Source organism: Coloeus monedula (assembly GCF_965178545.1).
Source record: "Coloeus monedula genome assembly, chromosome: 27".
NCBI classification, from domain to species: domain Eukaryota; kingdom Metazoa; phylum Chordata; class Aves; order Passeriformes; family Corvidae; genus Coloeus; species Coloeus monedula.
The window spans coordinates 1,524,038-1,536,475 of record NC_138807.1 but is presented as its reverse complement, the minus strand read 5'-3'; the positions used below and the strand labels follow the sequence as shown (position 1 = coordinate 1,536,475).

Sequence of the window (12,438 nt, the reverse complement as noted above, 5' to 3'; positions counted from 1 at the left end):
TGGCACGGGAGGCTGATCTCAGTGGTACCTGAGCACGTAGTGCTGTCAGCTCTACTCTGGTGAGCCCATCTGATGTTAATTTATCAAAATGCAAACACACCTTGCTTGCTGCAGGCCCAGGTTTTGACATGTTGTATTTCCTTCTGTGGAACAGAGAAAATGATCCTCAACTGTTAATCAACAACCTTGTGATTTATGATAAGCTTAACTTCTGTATCTGGCTTTGAAGATGGTCCTGGGTGGATGTGAAGAAAACATGAAAGTATCTGATATGTCCCTTTCTGAAACATGGCTAGTGAAGACCTACATTTAGTCTGGCCACATTATCTGCTTTGGGATGGCATTTAAACAAAATGTGCCCTATGAGCTTCACTGTGATAAACCGTATTTTCAGCCTAAGGTCAAGTCACAGATGAGAAGCAAGGGGAGGAGAGGAGAGCTCAAAGGGAATAACTTGTACCTCAGTCAGAAGGATAACAGCATCCAGGGCCTGGGACTAGGGAAAAATATGCAAATGTTTAACACTGTGACGTTGGTTCAGTTCAGCTACCAAGAGGTAATTCTTCATTGATTTTAATGAATAAAAATAATGTATGTGCCAGCTAGAAATAATGTATGTGGTGCAGGTGAAATTGTGATCTCCCCATAAAAAAGGTGAAAGTCCTTTATTCTAGTCAGACATTTGTTCCCTCATCTCTGAACCTGAGTTTGTTTGCAGCATGGAAAAATGAAAACATTTGCAAAAATTAAATTCTGTGTTTGCAGATGCTTTTTAGTGATAAAAGTAATTGAAACTGAGGGGGTTTTAAACAACTGGAATTAATTCTTTTTTTTTACTTAATTTGAAATGTTGAGTTTTTTGTGAATGGAAATGTCAGTTGGTGATGAATACCATGGAATTCTACCATGTATTTTTTTAAGCGTTTAGTCACTGTGGTTGTTATAGCTGAAATGAGTATGCTAATTTGTCTTTGGTTTCTTAATTTTGTACTTTATGCTTCAGCTGCTGAAGAAATGTAAATGTAGAGAACTTGAAAGCTGTGACCATAGAAATACTGAACTTTTTTTGGGTTTTGTTTTCAAAGTTATTTTGAGTTTATCCTGAACTTCAATTTTTTATTTTTGTTGTTGTTTTTGTTTTTTTGTTTGTTTTTTTTTTTATTGGTTTGGTTACAAGGTTTGTCCAGAGGGGTCGCATTTATCCGGTTTGACAAAAGGTCAGAAGCAGAAGAGGCAATTACAAATTTCAATGGTCACAAACCCCCAGGTTCCTCCGAGCCCATTACAGTGAAGTTTGCAGCCAACCCTAACCAGAACAAAAATGTGGCACTGTTGTCGCAGCTGTGTCATTCACCAGCTAGACGGTTTGGAGGGCCAGTGCATCACCAGGCGCAGAGATTCAGGTAGGTTAGGAAGAATAAATGCATTTAAGGCTGTGCTCCTGTTCCCGTGTCCGTCTGGGGAGCTGTGGCCCCACAGCTGGGCAGTTATACCTTCATTGCAGCATGTGTGAATGAATACATAGTGCACTTTGTGTTCTGCAGTGTTATGTAAATAAACTGTTGCATTAAAATATGATTAAAGTAAAATCTTACTTGTAACATTTATATTGAAGTTAGTATGTAAAGGTACCTGCACTCTGGTGTCTGTTTCCACTACTGGGTTACAGTGAGGGGACAGCAGCAGCAGGTTCCAGGTGGGTGTTGGTAGGTGCCTGTCTCAACAGATCCCCATTCTGTGGTCTGCATATCTGAACACAGATAGAATTTGGCAACTTAATTAAAGCTCTGAATCGTTGGTTCCAGCAGGGAGGTGTTACAATAAGAGAGGAAAACCTTATTTCTGACGAGGAGGTTCTGTGGGATTCCTGCCTGCATTGCAAACTGTGCAGGGTTCTGCCTTCCTTCGAGGCCTCATGACTTCACTGGTGAGAATATTGAGTAGTTGCAGCATCCTGTCTGCTTCCAGGGCTGTGGAAGGCACTGTGCTTTGCCATAGAAAATTGCTTTGGCTGCTTTGAGTATAAATTGCTTGAATTGGAAATGCCTTGGGTTCTCATGGAGGAAGCTGATGGTTGGAGGGTGCTCTGGAAAATGCTCTATATTGACTGTCTTGCAGAGAAGCAATGGGCTTTGAGATGATGTATGTTTCTGAGAGCAGTGGTTCCCTGTTGAGAATTTACTCTTTTTTTTGTTTTATTTTTCTCCTGTGAGGGATCCAATGAGCTCAGTAAAATTGGACTACAGTCTCAGCCAGCTTTTAGCTGTGCTGCTGTTCCAGTGTTGCTGCCACCTGCCCATAGTCCTGTAGCTCAGCATTTCAAGCACAGCTCTGTGTAATGGGTCTCCAGAGAAAATTGGTGGTTTGTAGTCAGCTGTGGTTTTATACTGAGAGTGGTTAAACAGTTTGCCCAGGGAGGCAGTGAAGTTTCCATCCTTGGAGATGCTGAAACCTGGCTGGAATTGATACCAAAAGGGTTAATCCAATTTCTACTGTGCCTGTGTAGTTTTAGCAGGAAACAGGGTATCCAGGATCTGCTTTCTCAGCAAGGGTGGTTGGAAGATAAGGGGAAGACATCTGGCTTAGGAATGCAGCCACGGCTAAAACAAGGACTGAACCTGGGAAGCTGGGGAGGGCTTTATGGTAATAAGCAAAACATGCCCGTGGTGACTGTGTATAAGCAACACACTTGTAGAAGATCGTGTGCATGCAAGGTGGAGTTATCCCCCGTGCAACCAGGCCTATAATGAATAATGCCCTTCTTAACGCTGTATTGGTGTTAAGGAGTTTTATTTGACTGGTTTTCGGTGAGTTTCGGTGACAGGATGAGCCTAAGCATCCTGCTCCAGGTGCCCTGCTTCGGGCAGGGGGATTTATTAGAGGATTTCCAGTGGTCTCTGCCAGCCTCAGTTGTCCTCCAGTTCTCTTCAGCTGTAGCCCAGGGAAGTTTAGCTCAGGCAGCTCCTCGTTTCCCCGAAGCAGACACCCAGATATCCACACCAAACCTTCTGAGCCACGCCAAGGAATGAAATTCCGCATTGTTTGCATTTAGGTGAATTATTAAAAAACTCTGCCTATCTGCCCTTTGTCTCAGCCAGGGCTTCAGTGTGTCCTGATCCTAGTAAAATCTTGAGACTTATGGCTCATTTCTTCATTTTTAACATTCTTAATTTAATTGGACATTTTCATCGTTCTTCCCTGTAAAATTTATGCCAGGATCAAAATGCATCAGAATTAGCAGTGTAAATAATATTCACATTCATAATTAAGAGACCAAATACCTTTAATTCAAACCTATAATGATCACTCAGGAACAATAAAAATGATTAATGTATTTATGTTAATTGTTGCTGGTGAAACTAAATTTTAATAACCAGTTTGTTCCTTTTTCTCTTACTGTACCATTTAGAGCAGCATTAATGTCAAATTTGTGTGCGTTTTGTAGAAGCACAGACTGGTTTGGGTTGGAAGGGACCTTAAAGCTCCTCCAGTCCCACCCATGAGGGACACCTTCCACTATCCCAGGCTGCTCCAAGCCCCGGCCAACCTGGCCTGGAACACTTTCAGGGATGGGGCAGCCACACCCAGTGTTCCTCTAGGCTTGGGATGTCATAGTGGGGGGTTAAGATGGGAGAAAATGTTCTGTCTCTGTTCCGTTCCTGCTGCCATGGGAACTGTGTCCCCCTGGATGTCTGTGCCCAGTGCTTGTTTGTCAGCACACTTTGGCTGGCTGCTGCTCTCAGTGACAGACCTGCTGGTGGGGAAAGGGCTGAAGATTTTGAGGTCCCACAGCCTGGCAGAGGGTGGAATAGAACAGCTGGGGGGTCAGGCTGTGCTTTCAGGAAGATGCTGTGGACGCAAGAGCCACCTCTTGATTTGCAGACACAAACTGTCCATCTCTGCCTCGTCCCAGACTTGAAGAACTCCAACACTTACTACAAAGCATCCTTCCCTGAGTCGCCCATGCAGGCACACCGGTACACGTGTGCACAGCTCTTACCCCTCTTACCCCTTTGTATTTTTCTTCCCACCTTTAGTGTTAGCTTCAAGTTTTTCTAGTGAGTCTGTCTTCCTTGAAGGATCAATTTAACTGTGGTTAAGATCAGGTCCCCGAGTTTGGGTTGAGTCTTGTTTGTTTTGGTAGTGAACAAGAAATGACAAAGGGATAAGCAGCTTCCACAGAGCTTGCAGTCTGTATAAATTAAAGTTGTGACCTCCTGCCCCACAGAGGTTGAATACTTAACCTGATATTTTGATTGCATTTCATCTCGTTTCATCATAATCCCTGTAAATCCAGGATTAAGCCTTTAGTATCTAATTTGTAATTATTAATTTCCTGCAGAAATTTCTCCAACCCTTTGTTTAATGTTCTATTAATCCTTTAGAGTTCCTGTGGTATTTGTGGCTCACATCAGGAACTGGTCTTAGTGCTGTATCCCACTGGATTCCTGGACTAATTCAAAGACCTGGGCTCTCTGCTTCCACCCAGAGGGAATGATGCCAGAGCATGGGGTTGTGTCTGGACCACAGACATCTGGGGCAGGGGTTTCTTTGGGGTGTAAGATTTGTTTACTTAAGGAGAATAGCAGATCTCCGGGTGCTGACCTGTGATGAAGTGGAGGGGTTTAGCTCCTGAAGCATGAGGAGACTGGCCAGGGCCCCTGAAGTCCTGTGGTTTTGCAGCTCACCAGAGCTTTATAGTAGAAGAACATTCTTTCAAATCTTAAATATTGCCAATTCAGCTGATTTTGCTTTTAGACTTGTTCAGGGTTGGAACCAGTTCCCAGTTCCTGTAATGGGCATAACTGCTGGTATCAGTGCATGAGTTCTGCCCTGAATGCCTGAAGGGGAGTCATTTCTGATAGTTCTTTGATGCAAGGGGAAATGCAAGAAGACTTAAGTGTTTAACCCTGGTTGCTCAGACAGCTCCTGTACACCTGCTTTGTTTCACTCCAGTGAAATTGTTTAAATTTTCAGTTTTTAGACCAATTTTTAATTTGGATGCAAGCTGTGTGTATTGAGAAGAAACCGTTTCATCCAGACTAGTATTTCATCAAAGTTCTGGAAGAATGGGTGACTGAAACCCCAGTTGCTTCTATTCCATACGTGGCTGTTTAACTCAACACCCTGATTTATTTCAGGCTTAGAGCTTCTGTCACTGAGTTCTCAACAAGATTTCTGTTGACCATAGCAAATCATTTCTGTAGCAGAGAGAGCAGAAAAAGTTGCTTGTGAGAAGGACATTGTCATTGTAGCTGCGCTCCTGCTCTTTGTGGAACTATTGAAAAATAAAAAGCTGCCAAGCTCAAGTGCGATGGCAACACAAGCTGATACTAAAACTAATGTTCCTGCTTACTGTCATCCCACGTGTGGTGCTGTATGTAACTGTCCTCGGAGCTCAGGGAAAAGAGTTCAGCAAAACCAGCACAAAGCTGTGTTAGGGGAGGTTTAGGTTGGATCCCAGGGAAAGGTTCTTCCCCCCGAGGCTGCTGGGCACTGCCCAGGCTCCCCAGGGAATGGGCCCGGCCCCGAGGCTGCCAGAGCTGCAGGAGCGTTTGGACAGCGCTCTCAGGGATGCCCAGGCTGGGGTTGTTGGAGGGGGCCGAGAAGGGCCAGGGGTTGGACTTGATGAGCCTTGTGGGTCCCTTCCCACTCAGGAGTTTCTGTGGTTCTATGAAAAGAATTTATAGGACTTGCATAGACGTGAGAAGAAATTGCTTTCATTTAGGAGTGTCATTTCTGAGATTACATTTTCCAGTGAGTTAAACTAATCCCAGGATCTGTTAAATGAAGCAGTCTGTCTGTCTAGTGGCAAAGGAGCAAAAGGTCATTCATAGAAACAAGAAGGATAAAGTGAAAAAGAGTTACAATTGAAAATCCACGGCTGTTGATACTTAATGCCCCAAGATGTTGGAGTTTTAGGTTAGCATGGCTTGAAAGAACCATCCACAAATAACACTGGCTACCGACTCTTAGGGAGGGTTGAGAAAGCAGTGTGGAGGAGACAGTATAAAAATAATTACAACAGCAATGAGGACACCAGCTGTAAGTGTGCTAAGACTGAGATCATTCAAATTACAATACTAAAGGAATTTTAAATCCACTTTCTCTGAAACATCCTGGATCTCTGTTGGCCTTAGTGTTTGCCCATGTTGGACAGTCTTTTAAACATCCTTAATAAGTATAACTTCCTAAAGGTCATCTTAAATTGGTGTGTCCACAAAAATCTGTCCTTGTAGGACAGAGAGCTGTGTGTCAGCTGCTCCAGGCCCTGCTCATGCAGGCTATTACCCTGAGATGAGCCAGAGATCTGGTGTCCCTCTTGTGCAGAGTGAGAACAGAGGCTCATCAGATTGGCTGAATTGTATTTCCTAGGGTTTGGGGTTTTTTTGAAATTACTTTTCTAGTCTTTTAGGGGACTGTTTTGGTTTTACCCTGTTTTGTTTGGGTTTTTTTATAAACCTGTAACATTTTTGTGAGTCAAAGCAGGAAGAGAGGAGAATCTGTTTGAACATAAGTGTATCCAAAAAGCAGAGGTACTTGCTATTTTAAATTTTTTTGTCTGTAACAAGCATTTAGATTTGTTGTTTTCTTGCATTTAATACCAGTTGCTCTTCTACAACTGATGGCAGTCCTTGATGTGGTGTTACCTGGGCTCATGGGCAGAGCCTGAGCCTTTGGGGCAGGCAGGGGCAGAGCTATACTGACTGCTGGAACCAACGTCAGGCAATGCTGAGCTCAGTGGTTTGAGCAGGGACCCAGGACTGGTGATCTGTTGAGATGAAAACTTGATGGATATTAAGATAAATTCATCCTACCAGATCGTTACTCACTTGGAAAGAAGCTCCAGAGCTGAAGGTGTCTGTCAGAACAAGTAAGTGTATCAAGCATGCAAGCACAGGAACGTTTTTATACAAAGCCAAAAGAAATAGCAGATGTGTCACCTCATCATCAGATCACACGGGTTGGTATGTCTCATTCACCTTGTGGTACTTCTAACTGCTTTTTCAGTTTGGCTGTAGTACAAGGCTTCCCAAACTTGGATTTGCTTGGGGCTGGCTGCCAGTGAGTTGGTGCAGCTCAGGAGTGTCCCACTGTGTTCTGGGAGCCCCTGGGCTGCAGAGCAGCAGCAAGGGAGGGATGGAGTGATGCTTACTCTGGGGACAGGAGAGTCCTGGAGCTCAGGTGTCCAAGGCAATGAGCTCTGAGCACCAGAGAGCCTGTGGGAAATGGGCCCTGTGTGAGTGCACTGTGTGTGTGTGTGTGTGTGTGTGTGTGTGTGTGTGCGTGCACTGCCGCCCCTCTGCTCTCTTCCCTCCCCGTGCACCTCCTCAAGCCCTCCCTCCTCAAGAAAGGCAGTAGCAGCTCCTTGATGCAGGGCAAGGAAGAGTCAGAGGGGAAGCATTTGGCACTTATGCAGCATTCACTGCCCAGACATCCCTTCCCTGTTTCCTCCAGGTCAGCAGAGAATCAGGATCTGCCACCGCCCTGCTCTTGGCAGAGAGCAGCTCGTGTACCGCTTTTAAGGGGTTTGCAAATCACCAGTGGTACACCTCAATTTGGGAACCCCTGGTATAGTATCATTATATTTCTACGATCACATGACCTCATATTTTTAAATAATAAATAAGCACTAGGGTTCAAAGTGAGTTTTTGACCTTAACTTTTACATTTCCTGGCCTTTGAGTGCTTAGCTGTGTAACCTTAATATTGCACTAAAATATTGAGAGGCTTTGATTGTCTTGGAGTGTAGGCCAGAAATAGAATAAAGGGGAATTAGAAACGTGGGTTATAGGGAAAAGAAATTAATATAAAGCAAGACATAAAAAGGAGAAGGTTTTTGCTTTTTATTATGCATGAATCCTGCTGAGGTATTGTGAAGGAGGCAGGATTCAGGAAGAGTGTGTAGGTGATTTAAAAAATCCAGTTCAGTAAAGTCAGTTCTAAGTTTTCCTGGTATGAAGTTGGTGTAAAATTAATAAAACCATCCATACACACTGGAACAGTAAAACTGCACTGAGCCTGCTCATGTTGGGAGTGTTTGCCTGCACCTGCTGCCTTTGAGTGGAAAGGGAGTAGGTTTTGTTCTGTTTCACAAAAGAAGAAATTAATACGTACAATCTCTACTGCTCAGAACCCAGCCCACTCATCCCCTGCCTCAGCAAACCCAAAGAAACTCTTTGATTTAAGAGTTTCCCAACATGTTCTTTTAGAGGCAAGAAAAGGAGGATGGGGTGGAAAAAAATCTCCTGTGAAATAAGTGGGAGATGGCCAGGGGTGTCTGGGGCCTCTGGGGAGGTGCTGCCTGTGCCCCCAACTCGAGCAGTTCTGCAGCAATGCCCTGGACACTCTGAGCAGCCTGGCTGAGTTCAGAGATCCATCCAGGTCCCCTGGGAAGGTGATCATGTAATCTTGTCTTGCCTGTTCCTTGCCTATTTCTAGGATAGTTCCCTGTTGATAAAGCAGTTGGAATACTTAACTTTTTTTTTTCCTGGCAGCTGTCAATTTGATTGTCAATTTGAATGGGGAAACATTTATGTGGCAGTTTTGATGTGCCATGTATAAAATATTCATTCTCAGTTGCTTCCCATTCAAGTTAATTTGCTTAATTGAATTGAACTTTTACATGAAATATTGTGCTTTTTATTTGCTAGGTTCTCTCCTATGGGTGTAGATCACATGAGTGGGCTTTCTGGTGTAAATGTTCCAGGAAACGCATCTTCTGGCTGGTGTATCTTCATCTACAACCTTGGTCAAGATGCTGATGAGGGAATCCTCTGGCAGATGTTTGGCCCCTTTGGTGCGGTTACCAATGTGAAAGTTATTCGAGATTTCAACACCAACAAGTGCAAAGGTTTTGGTTTTGTGACCATGACAAACTATGAAGAAGCTGCAATGGCCATAGCAAGTCTTAATGGCTACCGCCTGGGGGACAAAATCTTACAGGTTTCCTTCAAAACCAACAAGTCCCACAAATAACTTGCTCGTGCTTTTTGTATGGAATAGATAATGGAGTGACAGAAGTTGAAACATTTTTGTTAGTGTAAAACTCATTTTGCGCCAATTTTCACAAGTGTTTGTCTTAGTCTAAATGAGAAGTGAAAAGGTTTTATATTCTGGGATGCAACTGACATGTTCAAATGTTTGAAATCCCACAATGTTAGACCAATTTTTAAGTTCCTTTAAGTTATTTCATTTAAGACATGTTAAAAATCCCCAGAAATCTTAAGTAGATTGCATTAACTAGACCCTCTGGATGGTGGTAAAATTGAAGCATGCTTTCACTTATGAGACTAACATTTGTTTCATTGAATGTTGTCTGCAAAAACTGGAATTTTCTGAAAAATATCAGGCTGAATTCATTGATTTTCTTTGGTTTTATGTTGTTTTTCCTACCCATCCCCCTGTCCTTTTGTTCCCCCCCAGTTTCAGTAGTATGGAAGAAAAGTTGAGAAATACTAATGTTTTAGTCGACAGTAAATTGTTTGATCAATTAATATTCATTTCTCTGTGTCTAGTTGAGGATCAGGCTTTTTAAAGTCAAGGTCTTGTAAGTAGTAGCATGCCAGCCTAACTTTAACACCATTGAGGAGGTAAGTTGCACACTGAGCAGTGGCCAAGCTGTCCAATTCACAGGTTTTAGAAACGTGACTTTTAAAGCCCACTTTGAGAGGAATGGACCAAAGAGTTTCAAAGAAACTCCGGGAAGATTTCAGAGTCAAAATGAAACTCCAAAAAAGCGAGTGTGAATATATGTTGCTACTTTATCAGACTGAATCTCTTCTGTCCAAATATTTAATGCATGGTGCACTACTTACTGGTACATTATAATGCAGCAAGATACTTACTCATTTTCCAAGATCATTGTAGTTGGAATTCCTTTGGCAGTTCTATTTTGTAAAGAAAAACCAGTTATAAACATTTGAGCATTGTATTTCTCGCATCCCTTCTAATGAGTGCTAGATTTTTCTATTTTAATAGGATTTTGTTTTGGCAACTAGCTTTACTTATTGAACACTCAGCAGAAAAGTACTTACAACTTGCAAGTTAGATATTAACCAAAAAACCCCTTTGATTTGTAGATTTAAAGATTAATCCCCCAGGTTTTCTGCAGACTGCCTTGAAACTTTGAGTTGTTCTGTTTCTGTTAATTTTCTTTTGCTTTTTTGTGTTTTTTGTTTGTTTTTACTTTTGCATTTAAGAACATTAAATTTGATTTTGTTTTGCTCAAATTTTGTTTTGTTTTTTATTTTCTGTTCTTTTTTTTGCTAAGTATTGCACAAAGTGTCTAGCTTTCAGAGTGTTGTTTTAAGGAACTGTAGCTCCTCTTTAAGAGAATTTTAATTTACTGGTTTGACAGATGAGTAGAAGAAGAAGAGTTTTGAAACAAGCACCACAAGACATCTGTCACATAGAAATGGTGTGCCACAGACTGATGTAACCCTCAGGTGTGCTTGGGTAGGAACCTGGGAAGGCTGACCCTGCCTGTGCAGGTGTGTGAGCTGCTGTGCACAACTAGAGACTTGGCTCTGGTGTTTATGTAGGTAGAGCAGGTGTGGCAGTGGGGTCTGTGGCAGTTTAATGCAGTATCTCCTTGTTTTGCCTGAATCTCTGCCAGCCCCAGAGTTCATTTCCAAACTCCAGAGGCCAGTCCATGCTGCCTGCTCGTCTCGCTCCACCCCCAGCTGACCTTGCCCTGTGCTCGCCGCCATTTGTCCTCTCCCTGTCCTCTCCTTGCCGTGGGATCTGCACAGCCCGAGGGCTCTCTCAGCCTCCACATATGGCTGAGCTGCTGCCCAGCTCCAGGGATGACCTGTGGGAGCTGCTGATGTTCTTGGACGTGCCCAGGACATAATCTAAACCCTACAGATAGGCCTTGGCCCCGTGAGCAGCCTCCCGCTGAGTTTGAGCTTGTGTGCAGTGAATGCAGGTGGGATTTTTCTTGTTAAAACATCCAACCTTGCCTCTCCTGCCAGTCTGTTCACTCCCCATCTCTTGAGAAGCTCAGTGGTCTGTGAAATGGTGACTGTGACACAGCAGCCAACCCACTCCCACCCCCTGAAGCTGCTCTTGGCTGCCAGAGGTTTCCTTCCACCAATTCATCACCATCTATTTATTATGTCAATGATTATTTCTTTTCTGTGTACAAAGAGAGATTGGGAAGGAATCTGGGGGTTCTCCCAAGTTAAAGCTGTGTAGTACAGAGAAATTTTTCTCTTACTGTGTCCCATCACTGCTGAACCCTGCACTGTCCTGTTCCACAGGAGTGGGCTGTAGTCATTCCCAATTCCTGTCATTCTCTCTTGCTTTATTCCATTTAAGATAAATTTGCTACTGAACTAAGTGGGAGTTGCTGTTTATCACAATATATAGCTGGGGGTTCAGACTTGCAGCAAGTGACCCCTAAACATGACTGTATCAGTCCTGGTTCCAAGCACACTGGCTATGGCAGCAGCACATTGCTGTGCTGCCACTTCTGAAAAAACCCCTTCTCTTGGATGCTTTCTGGCATCGCTGTTCCTTGGTTTTTCCACTGCTTCCCTATTTTTCCATCTCTCATTCTTTGCTAAATAACAAGGAAGTACAGGATATGGTTTTGTACCGCTACTACAAGAATCTCTTTTCAAAAAGGTCTGATTCCAGCTTTCCTTGATAGTTGCTCTGATAATTTCCAGGCAATTGGTCTAAGCAAAGCACTGCTGCTTGAGTTGGGAAAAGAGGAAAAACTTCTGCTAATATCCAGAGCTGATACCAGAAATAGTTTACGATCTGCACTATTCTAAGTCAATAAAACCTTGGCATAAATAGCTGAAGTACAGAAAAAATTGTGTTTGTATTCTTGATGCTTTTGGTCCTAAACAGCAGCCTGTGCATCCTACTAGTAAAGACCAAAAGGAAACTTCTGGGGGTGGAAACTAAATTCTAACAAGACATCTGCTAGGACTTTTTCTACCCAAAAGGTAGGAGCAACTGATTTCCTCCTCACATCGTTCAGCAGACCCTGCTTTGAAGCTCCCACTGAACAGATCTGTTTCAGGAGAGGTTTTGGCCTCTTAATTCTCAGTGTTCTGCTTTTTCATCCATTAATTTGGTGGAATCCAGGTGTTCCTGTCAGGTGATGCTTCTATCAGTCAGTGCTTGCAGGCTCTTTGTAGAACCAAAGGGCTGTCTCAAAGCAGAGGTCTCACATTGCTCATGAGATGCAGTGGTCTCATTGAGGTAGAGAGTTCTGGAAAGTCTTCACTGCTGGATTGGGATGTGATGATCAGATTTTGAAGACCTGTTTTTGTTGGTCTGTACTGGAGATGTGCTACAGGAGCAGCTGTGATGGGAGTGTTTTGGTGTCCTTTAGAGTAGGTTAAGAGTCTCTTGGGACAGCCCCAGGTGTGGCTTCTGAAGGACCAGGTGTAATTCCTGCTGCAAACACAGTTGTCCGTG

The 12,438-nt window shown here is 43.3% G+C and overlaps 1 protein-coding gene across 3 annotated transcripts in view; it reads left to right on the top strand.

Moving 5' to 3' along the window:
* ELAVL1 (ELAV like RNA binding protein 1) overlaps positions 1-10,232 on the top strand; it is a 39,047-nt gene extending 28,815 nt beyond the window's left edge. Inside the window, exons 5-7 of one of the 3 annotated variants that reach the window (XM_082297920.1) lie at positions 1,178-1,403; positions 7,459-7,572; positions 8,655-10,232. In XM_082297920.1, coding sequence (XP_082154046.1) covers positions 1,178-1,403; positions 7,459-7,572; positions 8,655-8,979 — 665 coding nt within the window. In that variant the 3' untranslated portion in view covers positions 8,980-10,232. Of the gene's footprint in view, positions 1-1,177; positions 1,404-6,821; positions 7,429-7,458; positions 7,573-8,654 lie in introns of those variants that run through there. The other 2 variants (XM_082297921.1, XM_082297922.1) reach the window with 2 other exon arrangements.
* Positions 10,233-12,438: the final 2,206 nt, after the last annotated feature.